Here is a 21,289-nt window from a genome sequence, read left to right on the forward strand (position 1 = left end):
CAATCAGGACCGTCTCCCCCATGCCTGTCAGGAGTCTTTAAATAGTTTGGACGTGTCCCCTTCCTCTGCTCCGCCCGCTCCTTTCTTCAGTTCAATCAGATCTCTATCTCATATCTAGTCCCACCTCCTCCGTTTTCCCTGCCCTGCCCGCCCCCTTAACACCTTGCTCTGCCAGCCCCTTCTCTCAGAAAGATCCAATCGGTGTGCTTCACCTGCAGCCCCGCCCGGTCCAGCCAGGCGGTGTGGAGTCCCCGACCTCCTCGCTGCCTCAGCCCCGCCCCGCCCCTCCCAGGCCAATCAGTTCTGTTCCTCCACCTCCGCCCCACCCCGCCGCGGCCCCGCCCCCTGCCCTCGTCGCCTCCTCCGCCCAATCCCGGCTGCCTCTCCCCCTGCGGGCCCGCCCCCGACGTCCCGCCCCTCCCGCCCCGCCCCCCGTCCAATGCTGAGCTCAGTCTGCGTCTCGTCCTTCCGCGGGCGCCAGGGGGCCAGCAAGCAGCAGCCGGCGCCACCGCCGCAGCCGCCCGAGTCCCCGCCGCCGCTGCCCCCGCCGCCGTCCCCGCCGCCGCTGCAGCAGCAGCAGTCTGCGCAGCCCGGCCCCGCCGCGTCCTCGGCGGGCCCCCCGGCACCTCGCGGGCCCGGGGGCCGGCGCGCCGAGCCATGCCCCGGGCTGCCGGCGGCGGCCATGGGGCGGCACGGCGGCGGCGGTGGCGACAGCGGCAAGATCGTGATCAACGTGGGCGGCGTGCGCCATGAGACGTACCGCTCGACGCTGCGCACCCTGCCGGGGACGCGGCTGGCCGGCCTGACCGAGCCCGAGGCGGCGGCGCGCTTCGACTACGATCCCGGCGCTGACGAGTTCTTCTTTGACCGGCACCCGGGAGTCTTCGCCTACGTGCTCAACTACTACCGCACAGGCAAGCTGCACTGTCCGGCCGACGTGTGCGGGCCGCTTTTCGAGGAGGAGCTCGGCTTCTGGGGCATCGACGAGACCGACGTGGAGGCCTGCTGCTGGATGACCTACCGGCAGCACCGCGACGCCGAAGAGGCGCTCGACTCCTTCGAGGCTCCGGACCCAGCGGGCGCAGCCAACGCCGCCAACGCCGCCGGCGCCCACGACGCGGGCCTGGACGACGAGGCGGGCGCGGGCGGCGGCGGCTTGGACGGCGCGGGCGGCGAGCTCAAGCGCCTCTGCTTCCAGGACGCGGGCGGCGGCGCCGGGGGTCCGCCAGGGGGCGCGGGCGGCGCAGGCGGCACGTGGTGGCGCCGTTGGCAGCCTCGCGTGTGGGCGCTCTTCGAGGACCCCTACTCGTCGCGGGCCGCCAGGGTGAGCGCGCTCTCGGAGCTCCCATCCCTCCCCCCTTTCCTGGAGATCCCAGCCCCTTAGGAGTGCCCATCGTAACCCTCAGAATCCCTTGGCCTGTCCCAGCCCCTCCTGGTCTTCCTGGTCTTCCTGGTGTCTGGGCCTCCCAGTCTCTCTAGAAGCCTCTTTCTCCAACCCTGAGCCTCCTGTACTTTTCAGAACACACCCCCTCTCCCTGCCCTCCCCAGATCCTCAGAAGACGCTTCCGCAACCTTCAAAATCCCCAGATCCCTCCAAACCCCACCTGGCTTCCCTAGGCTACCCAAGACTCTTAGAAACTTCTGCCTTGACTGTGAGTCTCCTGGGCTTCTCTAAACAACCTCACTCCCTCCTTTCCTGGACCCTTCTTAGACCCTCAGAAGAACTTTCTCCAGTCCCGAGTCTTCTGAGCCCCTGTAAATCCTTTCCACCCCTCTTGGTCACCCCTTACAGCCCCAGAGAACCCCTTTGCAGCCCTCAGTTTCTTGGACCATTCCCAGACCCTCAGAAGACCTCCCTCCTTAACGTTCAGTGTCCCAGACCCTGTGAACACTGCTCCTGCCTTTCCCTGCCCCCTGCAGCTCCTCTGAAGCCCCATCTCCAGCCCTGAGTCCCTCTGGTTCTCCCAACACCTCCCTGATTCTTTGTCCCTATGCCCCTCTCTCCCCGCACCTCCCCCTCTCTCCAAGTTTGAGGCTTCTGGCTATTTTTGAACCTGACTTCTGTTCTCAAAGTCTTAGAAGACTCTGCCTCAGTCTCAGAGCCTCCTGGGCCCCTGTGAATCCCCAAATCACTTGCTCTGGCTAGAACACTCCCCCCGCCCCTGCCCACTGCAACACGAAAGTCTTGGGGAGCCTTCCCTCCTGGGACCCTCCAATTCTCTCTATGTTCACATATCTTCCTGCATCCTTCACGCCAACTCCCATCCCAAGGACTTTCCCTATAAAGCTCCAGACTTCCCCCAAGCCTTTCACACTCCTCCTCAGTGTCTCCAGAAGAGTCTTGAGCCCCCATAATATGTCTTTCCTCTCCAGAAGCTCCCATATGCCTCCTTCTTCATCCACAGATTCTCCCAGCTTCTTCTCCCTTCCCACTCTTTATCTCCTGGGATCCCCCATCCAGAGCCTCCGGGTCCTTTTCCAATTGAATCAACTGACTTTTCTTCCTGTTCCAGAACTTTACGGAACCTCAATCTTTGGGACTCCCCCCCCCTCCCCGCCCATCACCAAGTTATCTGTCCCCAAACTTCTCAAAATAGCTCCCAATTCTTTCCACTCGGCCTTGGTATCTTTCCACTGGCCCCTACCCCAGCCCTGCTCACTCCCTCGTTCCCAAGCTCCAGACACCCCCACCTTCCAAAGCCCAGGACTGGGCCCCTCTGCTCCCAAAGTGAACTGGAGAGCCCACACTCTACCCTTATCTTCCTCAAAATGTCAGATTTCCCCCCAAAACTCCCTACATCTTTCCCCAAAAACTTCCCTCAAACATCTCCAACTTCCTAGACTACATAGCTATCCTCCGGCTTGGTTCTCCCTTGAACCTCTTCCTCCTCCTAACTTCCTCCCTGTGTTGGAAGAGAGGGGGACCGTTCAAAATGGGGGGGGGGTCAGAGAGAAGGGGAAAGAGGAACAACTCCGGGGACCCCCTCCTCGCCTCCCAGGGACCCAAACACCCAGAGGAACCAGTCCGCCCCCTCCCCCCATCGTGCCTTGTCCTGGGCCGGGAAGGACGTGGAGCCGCAGTGCCGCATTCACGCCAGGGGAGGGAGCGAGGCCGGGGGGGGGGGGGGGGGCAGCCCAGTGGCACTGCATAAAGTTTGGTCCCAGGAAGCGCTGAGTTGGCGAGATTTGGAGTTGGGTGGGGGGAGGTGGGGAGGAGGAGGTTCCGAAGGGACTTGGCCCTAAATGCTTCCTCAAGCCTCTGAGTGACCTCCTCCCCCATGGCCTGGGGCGCCCTTCTCTCTGACCCCATTGAAAGGTGCTGAGGTGAGACTAGGTGTTCGGGACAGCTTGGGGGGGGGGGTTGTCACTCACTTACTCCACAAATAGTTTTTGAGTGTCGGCATTCCAAGTACTTTCCAAAGTACAACTGAGCTAGCCTGACCGAGTTGGGAGCAGAAGCCAGTGCAACCTGGAGAGTATGGCCCTGTCTCATCCTCGATTCCCTCCCCGTCATTTTTCCTTTCCTTCTTAGAGGGATTCCTTACGCTCCTATCCCTTCGGCTTTGGAACCACCTCGGGCAAAGGGTTAAACCAGTCCCGACGCTGTCCAGCCTCACAGCTGCGCACTGCGACGGGTGCCCACCCATTCTTCCTTGCCCCGGGAGGGAAAGAGTTAAACTGGCCCGCGGCCTCCCGGCGGGAAAGCGGTGGCACTGCGGCTGCGCCCCGCCTGCTCAGCTCCGGCCCGGAAGGGGTTAAGGCCGCTTTCCGCCGCGGCGGCTGCGCACTGCGGCGGGGGAGCTGGCCGAGGTGCTGGCCGCCGCGCGCCCCGCCCCCCGGGCCGGCCGACCCGCCCCCACTGCGGTGCCGCAGCCTGCGCCGCGCACCCGGCTCGGAGGGGGCGGGGGAGCACCGGGCATGCGCTCTGCGGCGGCCTCTGGCCTCTTAAACCACTGCGGAGAAACGAGCAGGGGGGCGGGGCAGCGAGGGCCAGCGCTGACCCCAGCCCACTGTAGGGTCCGGGGGGGGGGAGGGGCCCTTCTGCGGCCGACTCTGGCTCGCCTCTCTGCCCTGCAGTTCAGATTAAAGTTAAGCCCTCCCAATCCCAGACCCCGCCCCCCAGCCCCGTGGAGGAAGAGGAGCTGCTGAGGGCCTGTGCTGGCCCCCAGCCCACCCTCTGTCCAGGGTCCTGTCTGCAGTTGGACCCTGGGCTCCCGCTCGTCTCTGCATCCCTGATTAAAACTCAAGTTTCCTAGGCCCTCCTTCCTCTTCTGTCCATCTGACTAAAGCCCCTGTTTGCCCCGACATGCATCCCCTTCTCCCTCCAAGGCACTAACCTCACTCTTCCTCTCCTCTCTGCATATTTGATAAAGCCCACTGTCATCTCCAGGGGCCAACTCTGTCCCCTTTCTTCCCAAAGATCTTGGCCGCACCTCTTCTGCTCCTCAAGGTTTTCTTCAAAATCCACACCACTGCATGCAGGACTCTGGTCCTCCCCATCTTGAAATAACCGATGTGTGCCTCCCACCCGCCCTTCTCTGCACTTGCAGCTAAAGCCTCCTCACCCCTATGGCCCTAGCTTCACCATCTCCCTCCACGCTTAGGCCCTTGACTCTCCCTTCCTCTCCAGAGCCTGAAACCCCAACCCTCCTTCGCTTCCTTTCCTATTTATGGCATTAACACCTGTCATTCCAGCCCTTTGCTGTCCTTCCTCGGTGAGGGCGATCCCAGCTTTCTCCCTTCTTTGGGGCCAGAACATTAGGGTCCTTAAGCGCTAGCTCCTCTCTGAAGGCGTTGACCTTGCCCCCCAATAACTGATGCCCACATACCCTAATAGGAGCTCAGACTTTCTTACTGAGTTCCAGACACTGGACCAAGCACTGTTTCTGGAATCAGGACTTTTGTATACTCATCTAATGTAACCCTCATAATAATCTGGCAAAAACCCCGAGGTTCGGGAAGCTTAATCTCCTTGCCCACATTAGGCAAAGGAAAAGCTGGATTCAAATCCAGGCTTTCTTAACCCTCTCAGGATTCTGCGTCCTCTGCCCACCTTCTCCCCTTCCCCTTCCCTTGGCTCCAAGCTGAGCTCCAAAGCCTCTGATACACAGAGGGTAAGTGGTCTTAGTCTCCTCCACACCCCATTCCATCCCTCCCCCCAAATCCTTGGACCCTGCTGGGGGGTCCTGAGATGGGCCACAGGGTGTGGGGAAGTGATCTGGGAGACAGAGTAAAGGACCAGAAATTGCTGTTTCCATGAAAACAGGTGCCCATCTGCTGCCACTGCTAGAGCCAGCTCCTATCCCAAACTGGGGAGAGCTGCCTCTGATCCTTTTCCTCCCCCTTCTCAAGCTCTAGAGGGGAGAGCAGGAGGCAGGCTGTGATGGAGGCACAGGGTTGCGACTCCTGGATTTCCCTGGAGTTTGGGGCTGGGAAAAGGGACAACTGGGAGGGTCTTGTGGATATGGCTGGTTGACCAGATGCGTGGGTCACCTTTTGCCCTCTCTCTCCTGCCCTGCCTCACAGTATGTGGCCTTCGCCTCCCTCTTCTTCATCCTTATCTCCATAACCACCTTCTGCCTGGAGACCCACGAAGGCTTCATCCATATCAGCAACAAGACCGTAACACAGGCCTCCCCGATCCCTGGGGCTCCACCAGAGAACATCACCAATGTGGAGGTGGAGACAGAGCCCTTCCTGACATATGTGGAGGGCGTGTGCGTGGTCTGGTTCACCTTCGAGTTTCTCATGCGCATCACCTTCTGCCCAGACAAGGTGGAGTTTCTCAAGAGCAGCCTCAACATCATCGACTGTGTGGCCATCTTGCCCTTCTATCTTGAGGTGGGACTCTCAGGCCTCAGCTCCAAGGCCGCTAAAGACGTGCTGGGCTTCCTGCGGGTGGTCCGCTTTGTCCGAATCCTCCGCATCTTCAAGCTCACGCGCCATTTTGTGGGGCTGCGTGTCCTGGGCCACACGCTCCGTGCCAGCACCAACGAGTTCCTGCTGCTCATCATCTTCCTGGCTTTGGGCGTGCTCATCTTTGCTACTATGATCTACTACGCCGAGCGCATTGGCGCCGACCCCGATGACATCCTGGGCTCCAACCACACCTACTTCAAGAACATCCCCATCGGCTTCTGGTGGGCCGTGGTCACCATGACTACCCTGGGCTATGGAGACATGTACCCCAAGACGTGGTCAGGGATGCTGGTCGGGGCGCTGTGTGCCCTGGCGGGGGTGCTCACCATCGCCATGCCTGTGCCCGTCATTGTCAACAACTTTGGCATGTACTATTCGCTGGCCATGGCCAAACAGAAGCTGCCCAAGAAGAAGAACAAACACATCCCTCGCCCCCCGCAGCCCGGCTCTCCGAACTATTGCAAGCCTGACCCTCCGCCGCCACCCCCACACCACCCCCACCATGGCAGCGGCGGCATCAGCCCCCCGCCCCCCATCACCCCACCCTCTGTGGGGGTGACTGTGGCTGGGGCCTACCCACCGGGCCCCCACACACACCCAGGGCTGCTCAGGGGGGGAGCGGGTGGGCTCGGGATCATGGGGCTGCCTCCTCTGCCAGCCCCTGGGGAGCCCTGCCCGTTGGCTCAGGAGGAAGTAATTGAGATCAACCGGGCAGGTGAGAAGGGTGCATGGGGGGCTGGTGGGAGGAGGCGGAGAGCTTTCCAGAGGGCAAGAGGTCACTGCTGAAGTTAAGAGAAATGGGGGGGGAGGGGTTACAACAGACCAGAGAAGACAGACCAGAGAGAGGAAAGTGAACAGCTCTGGCTGAGGTCTATGAAAAGGTCCAGAAGCAGAGAGGTAGATTCTCTGTGCCAGAGACAGTTTTTGGGAGAGACAGACTTGCAGCCAGGATAAGATATTCAAGGGGACCAGGGAAGCAGAGTAATCAGCCTCTGGCGAGGGGAACTTAGATACAAAGAGAGAAAGGGGGTGCATCAAACAGGCACATAGGTCTAATGTGGGATTTACAGGCAGGCCGGGGACTTGGCCAAGGGACACCTGCACCATCTGCATCTTCCAGCAATGACTCCGAGAATACAATCTAAAAGCGACAGGGTCAGAAACCAAGCACTCACCACTGAGAGCTGGGGACAGAGGACAGAGATGGAGAGAGGGGTGGGGGGGTCAGTGACTGAGAGTTCAGGCTCTAATAACAGTGAGGTCAAGAGAGGAGAGAAGACTTAAAACCCAGAGGTAGATAGAGGCCAGGAAGATAGGCCCAGGGGGCAAGCCGGCCATGTGACAGTGACTTGGGACCCAGGGCCTTGGCTCTGGCCCTGCTGAGAGGGGTCAGAGATTTGCAGGAAAACTGCCAAGATGAAGAGGTAAAGTGAAGGAGACAAGGGAGAAGAAAGTTGATCTAGTGTTGCACGCATCCCCCTGCCCGAGAGTCTCTGTCTCTGAGGCGATGATTGGGGGCAGCAGTCCCCAGCGGGGAGAGGCTGGTGGGCCCCACCCCCATGACTTAAGTAGGTCAAGAAAGGGAGCTGGGCCGCCTAGCCCTCGTCTTGCTCCCTCAGCCGCTGACCCAGTTTCACACCAATTAAAAATAGCTTAAGTCAGAGCCTAGGGGACCCCTACCTCCCCCCCTCCCTCCTCTGTCACCTTCCCAACCCTTCCACACTGTGCCCTCTCCAGCACCCAACACCCTCCCTCAACAACTCCCTTCCGGGCCCCCACATGCCCCAGCGGTCCCTCCAAACCCATCCCAACCCATGCGCCCTACCAACCCAGCACCCCAGGCCCCGTCCTGCCCTTCCCAGCACCCACCACCTGGCCTGACCACCACTTTGGACCACTCAACACCCTCCATCCACACCCACCCCCAACCACCCTTCCCTATCCTTGTCCTTGCCAGCACTCAACACCCTCCCCCAATGACCTGCTCCCTAAACCCACCAGCCACGTGCCCCAACACCCTCTTCCAAATTGTGCCCCTCCTGTCTCTGCCTTGAGACACCCTGCCCCTTGAGCCTCTCCATCCAGTACCCCACATTCTCCAACACCCTCCTTGCTCATCCCCCCCACCCCCACACACACACCTTGGGTTCCACACCTCACTCTCTCCTTTGTGTGCCTGTTTGACCCTCGGGTGCAGATCCCCGGCCCAATGGGGACCCTGCAGCAGCTGCACTGGCCCACGAGGACTGCCCAGCCATCGACCAGCCCGCCATGTCCCCGGAAGACAAGAGCCCCATCACCCCTGGGAGCCGTGGCCGCTACAGCCGGGACCGAGCCTGCTTCCTCCTCACCGACTACGCCCCTTCCCCTGATGGCTCCATCCGGAAAGGTGAGGTGCCCTCCACGGCCCCCCCCAACCCCGGGACCCTCCCTCCCTCTCTCTCCCTCCCTCAGGGGAGGGAGGAGGGGGAGATGAGGGAGGAGGTGCTGGACTTCCTTTCCCCATCCACTAGCCCCAAATTCCCTTACCTCCCAGACCCCCTTCCTCTCCTGCGCCCCCCCCCCCGCCCCCAGATTTCCTCACCACTGATCCTTCCCTGTCTTTATTCCATCTCCATCTCCCCCCACCCCACCCTGGACCCTCTGGCCTCTTCCCCCACCCCCAGCCACTGGTGCTCCCCCACTGCCCCCCCCAGACTGGCATAAGCCAGGGCCCCCAAGCTTCTTGCCCGACCTCAACGCCAACGCTGCAGCCTGGATATCCCCCTAGTGGAAGAATCCCCTCCCCCCAGGGTAAGTAGCCTGCACCCTGTGATCCCCACCCCTTCCTGACTAACCCTTCGGAGAACATGCAGCCCCACTGACTGAGACTCCTGTCCCCTCACTGTGAACAGCTCCATCCAGTTAACCTGCAGCCACGACACTGACCCCACACCCACCTGCTGAGAACTTTCCCTGCCCTCACTAACCCCTCAGAACTAACCCAGCCCTCCCCACCATGTGCCTGACCTCCCTCCCCCGCCCTCACGACTGACACCCATCCTCACCCCCATCCACATCTCTCTCCCTGCCTCCCCCTCGGGTGGTTTTCTTTTTTGTTTTGTTTTATTTTTATTCAACTAAGAATAAACTAAGGACACTGCTGGGTGCAGGATGGGTGAGGAAGACTCAGTCATCCAGTCGCTTGTGAATTGGCCAGCGCTTACAGGGTCCCCGCTGGGCACTGGCAGGCATGATGCTAGGCAAAGGGAATCAATAGGGAAAAAACCAGCCCCACTGCCCCCGGCAGAGGCAGCCACCACTCTAGAATGTCCCAATTTGAGGGGACATAATGTGGAAGTGGAGGTAGCACAGGGATATGCAGTAAGAGGAACACGCCAAAATCCCCAGGGTAGGAGGGAAGTGTCAGGGAAGGCTTCCTGCAGGAACTGATGTCTGAGGTTCTAACCTCAGGTGAAGAAGTGATACCATTAGACGGTAGTGACCAGAGGGACAAGCACCAGCAGAGCTGAGGAGACTGGGGACTGGCAGGTAGACATGAGGCGGGAAAGCAGGGCCAGGTCAAAAGGGCAGGGCCTTGTTCAGGGACCCCGGGAGGGCAGGTCAGCTTCTGGGCTGCATGCAGATGGACTGGAGGCAGGAGACCAGAGGTTGGGAGGCTGGAGAGGAGGCTGAGATGAAGGTCCAGGGGGAGGAGGCCGCCTGGGCCCGGTTTGGGGCTGTGGGGATGGAGATGAAGGGAAAAGGTAGAGGCAGGCAGGGATTGGTGGGGGGGCAGGAGAGACAGGGCTGGGGACTGGGGGGCAGGAGACAGGAGGATAGAGCCTCGAGGTAGTAGAGGAATCTTTCAACAGTCAAGCATTTATCTTATGCCAGGAAGTTCACGCGTATTCTCTAGTCCTCACAGCGACCCTAGCTAATGCACGGAGTGGCTTCGTCCCTCCCTCCCTCCCTCCATCCATTGAGCACCTCATTACTGAAGGCACAGTGCCAGGCACTGGAGATTTGGCAGAGCACAGAGCAAGAATCTGCCGTCACGGAGTGTTCACGCTAGAGCACGGATTGGCACACTTCAGCCCACGGGCCAGGTCTGCCAGCAGGCTGTTTTGTAAATAAAGCTTTATTGGAACACAGCCACTGTCATGCTGTAACAGTAGAGTGGAAGAGTTGCCACGGAGAACGGGTGGCCCAAAGAGCTGAAAATCTTCAGTCATTGGCCATTTGCAGGAAAAGTTTGCCACCCCCTGATCAGAGGCAGCAGAAAATCAAACAGATGAGTGAACCAGAGAATTACTCTGGCCACTTGGATGAGGGGGTCTGCAGAGGCCTTTTTGTGGAGGTAACACGAAACCTGAATGGTAAAAATGGTAAAAAAGGGCCAGCCGGGCAGAAGGAAAAGCAAGTGCAAAGGTCCGAGGGTACTGAGGTGGGGTGAGCTTGGTTTGTTAAAGGAATAGCAATGAGGGAAGTGTGGCTGGAACTGAGTAGCTGAGGGGAGAGGGGTGCCAGAAGGGGTGCAGACAGTATGTGGGGGAAGGATCCTGAGAGGTTTTTCTGACCTTGAGGAGACGCTGTATTGATCTTCAGACTGATGGGAAGCCGCCTGGAGCCACTTGATCGATCACTTAGCCCTGTGGAACCTTCTTTAGAAATAGAGAGAGATACCCCAGGGAATCCCTGCCTGCAGCCTAGGAAGCTGCTGTAGTGGGACTTGGGGAGCCTCTGGGCACATCCTTGTCTCAAGCTCTTTGTTTCACAGAAGTTTTGGGGGCAGGGGATGAGCAACCCCAGCTACAGAGCAGATAGCAATGAGAACCCAGGCTTCCAGGCTCCTACTCCAGAAGGGACTGTGGCTCTTCTCGTTCCATCCCTCCCTCACCCCCAATTCATCCTCCATTTTCATCTCATCCCCCCTTCCCTGCTCCCACCTCACCTCTCCCCCTGCTTGTACCCCATCCTGTTCACCCTTCGTCCCCTACCCCCAGGTCTGGATGGGCCCCCAGAGAATTGAGGGGCAGAGGGAGGGGGGAGGATTTGGGAATGGGAGGGAGGGTAGAGTGGGGGTGGGTGGGTGGAGGTCTCTGCTTCTTTTGCCTCTGATGCCAAAATCCATTCATTGAACTCAAATAATGGCTGGAGCTGATGGGGCTGACTTCTCTGCCCCAGGGTCCTGGATTCCTCCCTACTCCTGCCCTTCCAAACTTCTCTCTTTCTTTCCATCCTTCCTGGGTGACCCCCCCACTGTTGTTCCCCCCCCTCCTTCTCCCAAGACCCTTCCCTGTGGCCCCATTACCCTTGACCCTTCCTTTGTCTTCTTTCTCCAGCCACCTGAGTCTAACACTTGACACCTGTTCCTTCTTCCCCATCCCTCCCCCTCCTCCCTTCCTTTGTCCTCCTACTCATCCCTCCCCCTCCTCCCTTCCTTGGTCTTTCTCCCCATCCCTCCCCCTCCTCCCTTCCTTGGTCTTTCTCCCCATCCCTCCCCCTCCTCCCTTCCGTGGTCCTCCTCCCCCTCCCTCCCCCTCCTCCCTTCTTTGGTCCTCTCCCCATCCCTCCCCCTCCTCCCTTCCGTGGTCCTCCCCCCATCCCTCCCCATCCCTCCCCATCCCCCCTCCTCCCTTCTTTGGTCCTCTCCCCATCCCTCCCCCTCCTCCCTTCCGTGGTCCTCCCCCATCCCTCCCCATCCCTCCCCCTCCTCCCTTCTTTGGTCCTCTTCCCTACCCCTCCCCCTCCTCCCTTCCTTAGTCCCCCCTCCCAGCCACCCCGGAAGCTCCTCCCATATTTGATGTCTCTGGCCGCCCCCATTTCACTGCTCCCCTCCCCCGGAAAGCACCAGAGAGGAGGAAGAGATTCCGGCGTTCCTCTGTCCCCCCAACAGTGAGGCTGTGTTGGGGGGTTCCCCCTGACCACCCTTCCCCCTGCGTGACTCTGTGTATTTCTGTCCCCAGCTCTTGTCACCGCCTGAGACCTCGCGAGACCCTCGGTCCCCCCCTGCCCCTTCCCCCCAGGTTAGCAATTGGGAATGGTTGGGAGGGGGTGTCCCCAAGATACTGGGTTTCCAACCCCCCACCCCCCCAGGCCCTCTCTCCTCCGGTCAAGACACCCTCATCCAGACAGACCTCTTGGCATCGCCTAGAAAAGCACTAGAACTTCTCCCCACCTGACACTGGCAGGACTCTGAGGTCTTCCCAAGCTTTTGAGAAACCACACACTTGCTCCCCAATCTTAGGCCCTTTTGGCCATCAAGACCCTGTTAGAACCTTCCCATCAGAAGGTTTCCACCTCAAGGCTTCATGACCCTTTAAAGATACCCCATTACAACCTCCAGGTGAGCTTTGCCCCTCTCAGACTGCTCTCCCGCCCCCCACCCCGGGGGCACTGCCAGCTTTTGCTCCTTCCCACCCCTCACGGCCCCATCACCTGCCTGTCCTTTCCCCACCACTAGGTCAGCCCCCACCCGAGCCTCCCCTCCGGCTGCTCCCCCTACATGCATTCCACCGAGCTCCCTCCCCATGCCCCTGCTGCCCACCATCTGCCTCGCTGCCCCCCACCTTTTGCCTCAGATAAGGGGGGCCAACGGGGGAGGGGGAGAGGAAGGGGAGGGGTGGGCTTCGGTGGGGTGGGGGTGCGGGAGGCTCGGTGGGCACCACCCTGCCTCCTAACCCTGAGTCTCTCCCCCCTCCCCATGTCTGAACCTTTCTCCTTGATGCTGACTGACTGTCCGATTTGTTCACCTCTCTCCCTTCATCTCCTTGGTCCACCTCTGTCCATCACTCTGCCTCTGCCGTCTGTCTTGTCCGTCTTGGTGTCTGTCTGTCTCTGTCATCCCTTCTGTCTCCCTCACCCCTGTCTCCCTGTCTCTATCCCTGACCCTCTCTCTACTTACCTTTCTGTCTCTTGCCTGTTTCTCTCTCTCTCTCTCCCTCCCTCCCTCTCTCTCTCTCTCTCTCTCTCCCTCCATCTCCTGTCCTTTCTGGCCATCTCTCCCTTGCTTCCCTGCCTCGGGGTCTCTCTGTCTGTTGGGTCCTCCCCCTGTACCCCATCTTCATGCTTCCTCCTGTGTTTCTGACCTCTCCCCCCCAGGTTACGAGAAATCCCGCAGCCTGAGCAGCATCGCGGGCCTGAGCGGGGTGTCCCTGCGCCTCGCGCCCCTTGCCACTCCCCCTGGCTCTCCCAGGGCCGCCCGCCGCGCTCCCCCAACCCTGCCCTCCATCCTCTAGCGCTCCCCTCCCCCCCGTGGGGGGACTGGGGGTGACAGGGAAGAAGGTCAAAGGAGCTGGGGGTGGGGGGTGGGGGAAAGGGTTTTTTTTTTTTTAAATCAAAAAGTCATTAATAATATGCAACCGAGACGACGACGCCAGCAGACACCCCCGGACCCCTCACCCCCACCTGGGCCCCCAGGATGGAGGGGAAGGAGCCAAAGTCAAGCCCCGCCCCCAACTCTTCCCCCCCTCCAAATAAAGCCTTCTCAGGTCTCCATGAGCCATAGGACATCCCGCTCCCATAAACTCCTGTAAATACGTCCAAATTATGCCAATTACATTTTGGGGCGCCTCTTCCCTATTCTGCATGCCTCCCTCAACCTGGACCCCCCCTTCCAACTTCACCTCAGCAATAAGCCGCCAGGGGCTGCATGCCATGCCATTGAGGGAAGGGGCACTCTGGGAAGGGGGCAGGGACCTCAAGGGGGTCAGGAGGGTCTCCTCGCCTTCTACCCTTCACCCCAGGAGGGCAACCCATCACATTGATGTAAAAAATATATTAGCAACAATGTGGGGGAAGGAGGTATAGTCACTCAAGCCAAAAACAACAAAATGAGCTGAGCTCAGATGGTAGGAGCAGAGGCATGGGGGGTGTGCTGTGGACAGCTGCTCCCTCAGCCTTTAGGGGGATCCCTCTGATGAATATGACCCTTTCATCCCTCCACACCCCCACACCCCCAAGGGATCTGCTCGCCTCTATTCTTGCTGCATGGACTCAGACCTCCCATCTCAGAATTTCTGGGATGATCTGAGCCTAGCACACAAAATTCCCCCAACACCCCCTCCAGATGACCAGGACATGAGACCTGCACCAGGATTCCTGAGACCAACCCTGGCACCCCACATCCCCTAAATCCCCACCAGGTCCTGGGACTTCACCTCTGCATACAGATGCTGCCCCCCCAAGCCCCACCCCACCCATTTGCCTGGACTGCATCCCAGCACCTCAAACCTCCAAGACTTGACCCAGCCCTTCAGCCTTTGGGATGCTCCAAATCCTTCCCACACTTGGACATTTCTTGGACACCCCCAAATCCTCAGGCCTCCCCCCCCCCACCGATGTCCCCAAATTTCCGACATCAGACATCCACCTCAGGTTCTCCTGATGCTAGAATTTCCAGGATAGGCTCAACCTGTCTGCAATTCCAGGGAACCAGACCTTCTCCTGGGCATCCCCTTTCTTATGCCTAGCCCTGCCTCCTCCAAGAGCCCCTCCCCTTCAATGGTGCCCAAAAGGGACCCTCTTCATGGACATCAGTGTTTCCCAGAGGGTTATATTTGTACCCGTGGTGACGTGCTAAGGTTTTAGGCAGTACAAGGACACTTAATCTAAAAAGTTTTGTCTTTTACGGCATCTTGCTCAAAGCCGGTAAGTCCAGATACTGCTGCCTGGCCCAGACACCATTTATTTAGGGTAGAGTGTTTCCGCTTAAAGCAGAGGCTGTGCCCCCCGTGAAGGGACACTGGAACATATCAGAAGCTCGGGAAACGACAAGCCTACCGGGGCTGGGATACCAGCCCACCCTTCCCCGGCATTCCTCATCCTGCCCTGCTCGCGGGTGGAAGATCATTTCTCATATCCCATCCTGGCTCAAGGATGCGCTACCTCCCCCAAGCCCAGAGACCGCACCGGTCCCAGAATCCTTAGAAGGGACTCCCCCACCTTTTGGAGCTGGAGGCCCACGGAATTAGCAACCTCCCTCCCTTTGCTCCCACGGCCTCAGGAACCCCCTCCAACCCACCTGAGGGTTGGGGGGGGTGTCACTGAGGACGATTCTTGATGCAACGATTCCTATGCAAGGGGCATTTTGAGTCCCCCCATCCTTCCCTCGGACCCTAAACCCTGGTGAATCAGGGGTGAGGGGTGGGGCAGGTTCTGGTGGGAGCGGGGTGGGACGAGGCAAAGGGCTAGGGGCTCCAGACACCAGGGTATGGGGGTGGGGACTGATCATATTGCCAAAGGGTTTAACTTCTTAAAAAAAAAAAACAAAAAACATAGCCCCCAGATTCCTCTAACCCTCACGGAAGCCGAACAGTGCGGGGAAAGGGGGTGAGGATCTTTTCTAAAGGGTACAGACCTCTTCCCAACGTCTCCCCCTGCTCGCCAATCTGCCACACGTACCCAGCTTTTTAGTTCAGCTTTTAAAATAATCACAACCATAAACCTTTACAAAACGTGACTCACGTCCCTCACCGCCACCTCCACCCCAATCCCCCAAGTCAACAGTGTGGGATTCGGGGAGGAAGAGAGAGAGCGCTAAAGGGACACCATCCGAGTCCCGCTCCCCTTTTCTCCCCGGCCGCCAGGGTGCCTGCAACTACACGCATGCGCTGCATGACGCGCTCCCCACACGCATGTCGCGCCCCTCCTGCGCTCCGGGAACGCACGGACACGGGGCGGGGGGCGGGGCGATTGGGGAGGAACGGCCGGCAGGGGGGTCCTCCTGAGTTCCGCGGCTCCTCCTCCCCATCACACACAGCAATAAGATTCTCTCACTCAAACGTGGGCGGGGCGGGCCTGGCCTGTCGGAAGTGGGAGGTGGGAGGAGTGGCGAGGGGGGCGCTCTCAGGGATGGGGGCGGGTGTCCGGAGTCAGTGTGGGGAGGGGAGGTCTGCAAAATCGTCCAACTCTGGTGCTAACGGCGGGTCTTCTCAGCCCACCCCCAGGGCAGGGAGGGAGGGGTCGGGATGGCCCCTCCCCCAAGTCTCCCCCACGCCCACCCTGGGTGCATGAACCGCCCAATGCAGAAGCTGCCGCATGTCACCTGCCCTCCCCAAACAAAAAGTGTCATGCCCCCTCCCCCCCCTTCTCACTTCCCACCAAAATAAAAGTTTCCTTTTCATTTACAAGGTGCATCCTGTTTGCTGGGAGGGTCCCCTGATCTGGGCCGGGATGGGGGCTATGGGAGCAGACAGAGGGGTTGGGTCTTCAAGAGCACGGATCATACTCAAGTAGCAAGGGTGTGCACTCTGGGGGGCCAGACAACCTCTTGATCACTGGTTCTCACCTTGTGATTTTTCTGGAGGGTGAAAAATCACAAGGGCCTGCCTCAGTCTCCCTGATGGTAAAAATGGGGATCCACACCCTTAACTTGAAACTGAGGGCACCTGGTAATATGAGCTCTGAGGTGAGGGTGACGACCAGGAGAGGGGTAGAGCTGGGTCTTCAATTAGACATTAGGGGCCAAGGACCACATGCTCCACATTGGCCTACTCTGAAGCCAAACTGTGGGTTCATCTGCTTGGTAGCTGTGTTTTGGGGTGTCTCAACCTCTCTGGGCTTGTTCCCACCACTCACAGGGCAGGAGGGAGCGATCTATTCATTCAGCAAATACGTGAGTCCCAACTACAAGCCAGGCAAGTTCTAGGTGCTGTGCGGAAGGTTGAGACGAGTGTCCCACGTTTTGCCCATGTTCAGCTAAACAAAGGATCACTATGCAACAGATGGCTCAGCAGTCACTCTGTCACCATTTTTGCAAAGACTTGAGGGTCAGCCAGAGCGAGGCATCGCTCCTGCCACTTCCTGGGAGGCATGGAGCAAGGGACAGAAGAGCGCAGCCTCATTTGCCCATCTGTATAATGGTGGGAACACCTGGGAAGGAAGCTGAAATGGGGCTCCCAACACTGGCCAGCTGTGATCGGAACCAGCAGACTGTCCCACCTGCTGCCCCGGCAGGCGGGCTGAAGGAGCCGGTGCGCTCCTGCCCCATCAGAGATCCCCGTGCAGGAACACACACAGCCCCAAGGCAGTCTGGTTGGGGTCGGAGTTTATTTCTGTCAGAGCCTGGAGGCTGGGAGGATACGGGGCCTCCTCCAGCCCCCACAGTAAACTCTGACCCAAAGTTGATCACACAAGAGCAACCAGAGGGAGGGCAGAGCATTGAGGAGGGGGGAGCTGATTTCCTTATCCCGCCCCTCTTCGGGGTCAGTCTGGTGGAGACCTGGGGCTCAGGCTGCTATCGCTCAGAAGTTCAGGGGTCAGTGGCTAAGTGGAGAGAGAGAGGAAGGGGGAGTGAGAGGAGGGGGGAAAGGAATGAGAACCCTAGCTTTGGAGGGCAGGGGAGCCACAACTGAAGGATGTTGGGGAACCCTTTGGGACCACAGCTTTGCCAACTCCACCTGGATCTCCTTCCCAGCAAGAGCCCCGGTCCTCGTCTCCTTGCTTGCCCGGAGGGTTTAGGGGTTCACAGGCGGTCTTGGCGCCGACCCCCGCCCCACAGGGTTGATAAGTGCTGCAGCGCTAGAGGGCGGCACCATTTCCAAAGTGCTAGAAGCTGGAGGGAGGGTTCCTGGGGCGGGTGCCAAGGGTGGCCAGCGGCCAGGGAGGGAGGGGCCACAGCTGAGGACTGGGGACGGGTGGGGTCACTGCGGTTGGGACACCGGGGGCCCTTCCGGCTCCGGGGGCGGCCCGGCCCCAGGCTCCGCCTCCTCGACCTCCTCTTCTGATGCCACGCCCTCCTCCAGCCTGAAGACCTGGCGCACAGTTCGAGTGGTGAAGGTAAGGGGACCGCGCCTGCAGGGAGGAGGGGAGACAGACAGACAGAAGTTAAAGGAGGGAGCAGGGTGGAGGGAAAGACCACAAGGGCGGAGGGCAGGGGCAAGTGGGTGTGCATGCGTAAGCAGCCCTACCGGAGCCGGTTCCTCAGCGTGTTCAACTCGCGGTTCATGGACTCCGAGGCCTCTGTGACATCTTCTAGCTCGTGCTGCAGCCTCCGGCGGACCGACTGAGCCCGGGACGCCTCCTCCTCGGCCTCCTCCAGCTGCCGCTTCAGCTGCTTCACCCGGAGGTTGCTTTTCTCCAGCTTGGTGGGTGCAGAGGGCAGGGTTGAGTGTGCAGGGGCCGTCCTCACCCTCTCCCTCGGCCCCCAGAGCCCCATCCCTCCTGTTCCCCACACCATTCTGTGCCTTGCCTTCTGTTCATGCTTTGTTCTAGATCCTTTTTTTAAAAAGTATTTTATGATTTATTCATGAAAGACACAGAGAAAGGCAGAGACATAGTGAGAGGGAGAAGCAGGCTCCCTGCGAGGAGCCTGATGCAGGACTCAATCCCAGGACCCTGGCATCAGGACCTGAGCAGAAGGCAGACACTCAGCCAGTGGGCCACCCAGGTGCCCGTTCCATCCTCTTGCCAGCTTCCATTCCAGCTTCAAGTGTGAGGCTGTCCCCCACTTGGCCTCAGAGGGGTATGTCCATGCCCAGAACTGACCATGTCTCTCCTCTGCTCAAAGCCTTCCCGTGACTCCCCAGTGGCCCTCAGACGAGACCCTATCCCTGCAGGCCATGCAGGGTCTTCTTTCCATAAACCCATTGGCCAGATCATCTTCACTAAGACCCTCCCCAAAGCCCTCTATCACCATGAATGGGACACTCATGATCTGCCTCCCACCAACCCCTCTGGCCTCATTTCTTATCACTCAACCTTCCTTCCCCATTCTCTCCAGCCACACTGCTCTTTTTGCAACCCCACGGCCTTGGACCTACTGTTCCCAACCTCTGCCTGACTCTTTCTCTCCCTTCAGTTCTCAATTCATATGTAAGCTCCTTAGAGAGGTCTTCCTGACCTCACTCCCCTACCCCCAATCTACAGAGTATTCCCTAATCCTCTCTTCATTCTCTTGTTCCTTCATAGCCCTTCAGTCTGTCATCATCTTTCCTTATTCATAGGTTTGTATCTTTCTTTTCCTATGCTACAAATGTGATTGCGGGAACCTTCTCTGTTTCTTCACAACCCTATCTCCAATGCCAAACACAGTATTGGGTACCTGGTAATTGTGGAGTGAAAGGCAAATAAGCCGCAGCTGAGCTTTTAAGGGCACGGCGACTCTGTCTAGAGTCAGACAGATCTGATGCAGGCTCTGTCTCTACTAACTGTGTGACTTTGGCACAAATTGTGTCCCCTTTCAAAGTTTCTATTTTCCTACCTGTGCCTTGGGGCTGGTGAGAGAACGCAGACATCTATACATAAATATTTTGAAACCACGTGGCACAGTACTTGGGGCACAGATGCTGCTCTGTAAATAATCAAGAGCACAGACTCTGCAGCCAGAGTCCTGGGGTTTGAACCCAGACTCCATATCTTACGAGCTCAGTAATTTGTACAAGTTCTTTCACCTTTCTGTGCCTCATTTTCCTCACCTGAATAAGAGGGAAAAGACTAGTAAACCACCTTGTAGGGTTCTGATAAGAACTAAATGTACTACACATTATGTCTGTTGCACAGAGCCCAGCATATAGAAGGCACTCTGTAAACACTACATGTTGTGATTTTAGCCCCGGCCTCGCCTCTGGGTAGGGTTTCACTTCTTCCTTCTCTCTGGTTGCCTCAGCTCCCCACCAGGACCATGCCTAGGTTCCACAATTTAGATTCTTTGCAGAGTCACTGATTCTAGATCTATGTTGCTGCACCAGGATGGTGGCTGCAAGTTGCCTCTTGTGATGGGAACGCAGTGCCTCCATGGATGGGATGGGCTGTCTCTCTGTCAGTGGAGATCATTCCTGCCCCCCGTCCCCCACTGCTCCCCCAAGACTGATGTCAACTGCTCACCTGGTCCCGAAGCTGGTCAGCCACCCTCCGCTCCTCCTCCACTTGGAGTACCACCTCTTTAAGCCGCTTCTCAGCCCTGCGCACCAACTTGCCTGAGAGGATGCGCTCCCTGGAGAGAAGCATGAAGGAGACAATCAGGAGAGGTGGGCCAGTGGGGTTCTGTCCCCTCAGCCTCGTCCAATGGCTGCCATCCTGTTTTTGGAATGGCCTTTTTCCCTCTTTCCCACCCTAAAGTGGCTCCCACAAGCTACTCAGGCTAGACAAGGCTCCCAGGCTTCTGACTCCAGGGCATCTAGTCCTTGACTTGAAACCAAGATGCCTTGCATTCTTAAAAGCGTCTTCACGCCTGAACCAGTTCACCATACCCCACTGCGCACTCCTAGACCTCCTCTCAGGGAATTGACTCACTGACCACCAGGCCCAGGTGAGATCTGGGGTGTGATCCTTGCCTCTTCTCTCCTGGCCCCATGACCAGCCTGTCAGTACCCAAACCCCATCCTATTGACCCCTAAACTCTGTCCTGTCCCCTCCTTTCTGTCCTCTAGCCCGCAGCTCAACCCTGTGTTCTCCCACCTGACCTGGCCTGTCCCTTCCCTCTCAGCTCCCTTCTGCATTGTCCACAAGTATGTGGGTGACATTCTGGAAGCCCAGAGCTTCCCCCTCAGCTCCCCTGGCTGCTTCTCCCCTCTCTCACATACATGCTTTCCCTGGACACACCCATCTGCATCCCAGGTCCCCACGCCCAGCAAGAGCCCCATGACTGCTAAATCTATCTTCTGGGCTCCAGCCTGGATCGGCCCCCACCCTGGGCCGTCCACCAGACCCCGCACAACCCTCACATTCCTCGCTAGGCTCCATGCCTTCTCCCCAACCTGCTCCTCCTCCTGCTTCCCATTGCTCCACCTACATCTGCAGGTCACACACCACAGCCATTTTCACCTCCTCTCCCCTCAAAGCCTATCCCTCTCCTTCCCAAATTTCCCCATCTCCGGCGTGGTCCTGGCTCATCTGCCCTCTCCTGCATGGACCATCACACCTGGGGTGAACTCCACGTGATGGGGCCCTAGTGATGGGCAGTGTTCGGCAGCCACCACTGTACACAGCAGCCCCAGATGTGCTGAGGGGAAGGCACAGGGCTGGGGGATGTGGGAGGGCTCCAGTCATGGAAGGGGATGCAATGGGGGAGGCTCATTTAGTTACAGATACCCTGGCCACTCCTTGCTCCCAGGGTGACTCTGAACAGGTCCTTAACACCCTCTGAGGCTCAGTTTCTCCATCTGAATAATAGGACAGAGGAAAGCTCAGACCCATGTATTCATCTGCCTCTGGAAGTCCTCCCTAGAGACCCTAAACTACATCTCCCATGAGCCCCTGGGCCACAGGCCAGGCCCTGGGATGAGAATACTTTCTCCCATGCCCATCCAGGGCTGCTTCCCACTGCCTGTCCCTGACACCTCTCATGCTCATCATGTTCCCCAGTGAACTCAACTTGTTCCCCCCAAATTCACTAGGACTTAGCCCCAAACACTGCCCTCTTTCCTTTACACCCACAACAGCCTATCAG

General features: G+C 58.7%; 2 protein-coding genes across 11 annotated transcripts in view; one reads left to right on the forward strand and one right to left on the reverse strand.

Moving 5' to 3' along the window:
• The first annotated feature begins 424 nt into the window (after positions 1-424).
• KCNC3 (potassium voltage-gated channel subfamily C member 3) lies at positions 425-16,031 on the forward strand. 3 transcript variants are annotated; one of them, XR_004812544.2, is made up of 6 exons: positions 425-1,324; positions 5,527-6,634; positions 8,117-8,308; positions 8,616-8,712; positions 11,868-11,927; positions 13,003-13,080. XR_004812544.2 is itself a non-coding variant. In XM_035710877.2 (5 exons), the coding sequence occupies exons 1-4, from the start codon at positions 440-442 to the stop codon at positions 11,882-11,884; spliced, it is 2,202 nt and encodes a 733-aa protein (XP_035566770.1). In that variant the 5' UTR covers positions 425-439; the 3' UTR covers positions 11,885-11,927; positions 13,003-13,137. The 3 variants fall into 3 exon arrangements, 2 of the variants coding, with proteins under 2 accessions (XP_035566770.1, XP_035566764.1); XM_035710877.2 differs by lacking the exon at positions 8,616-8,712 and having other exon boundaries at positions 13,003-13,137; XM_035710871.2 differs by lacking the exons at positions 8,616-8,712; positions 11,868-11,927 and having other exon boundaries at positions 13,003-16,031.
• Positions 16,032-16,931: 900 nt separating this feature from the next.
• MYH14 (myosin heavy chain 14) overlaps positions 16,932-21,289 on the reverse strand; it is a 102,000-nt gene continuing 97,642 nt past the window's right edge. For all 8 annotated transcript variants that reach the window (XM_049108797.1, XM_049108790.1, XM_049108773.1 and 5 more), the window contains 3 exons: positions 19,726-19,834; positions 17,811-17,983; positions 16,932-17,694 (listed from right to left, as the gene is read on the reverse strand). In XM_049108797.1, coding sequence (XP_048964754.1) covers positions 17,544-17,694; positions 17,811-17,983; positions 19,726-19,834 — 433 coding nt within the window. In that variant the 3' untranslated portion in view covers positions 16,932-17,543. The remainder of the gene's footprint in view (positions 17,695-17,810; positions 17,984-19,725; positions 19,835-21,289) is intronic.

This window comes from Canis lupus, chromosome 1 (assembly GCF_003254725.2).
Source record: "Canis lupus dingo isolate Sandy chromosome 1, ASM325472v2, whole genome shotgun sequence".
In the NCBI taxonomy this organism is placed as follows: domain Eukaryota; kingdom Metazoa; phylum Chordata; class Mammalia; order Carnivora; family Canidae; genus Canis; species Canis lupus.

Bases quoted from the DNA above. Each gene is read 5' to 3' on its own strand.
- KCNC3 (XM_035710871.2), top strand. From the start codon at position 440: ATGCTGAGCTCAGTCTGCGTCTCGTCCTTCCGCGGGCGCCAGGGGGCC. The intron at 6,635-8,116 runs GTGAGAAGGGTG...CCTCGGGTGCAG, and splicing joins AATTGAGATCAACCGGGCAG to ATCCCCGGCCCAATGGGGAC. The intron at 8,309-13,002 runs GTGAGGTGCCCT...TCTCCCCCCCAG, and splicing joins TGATGGCTCCATCCGGAAAG to GTTACGAGAAATCCCGCAGC.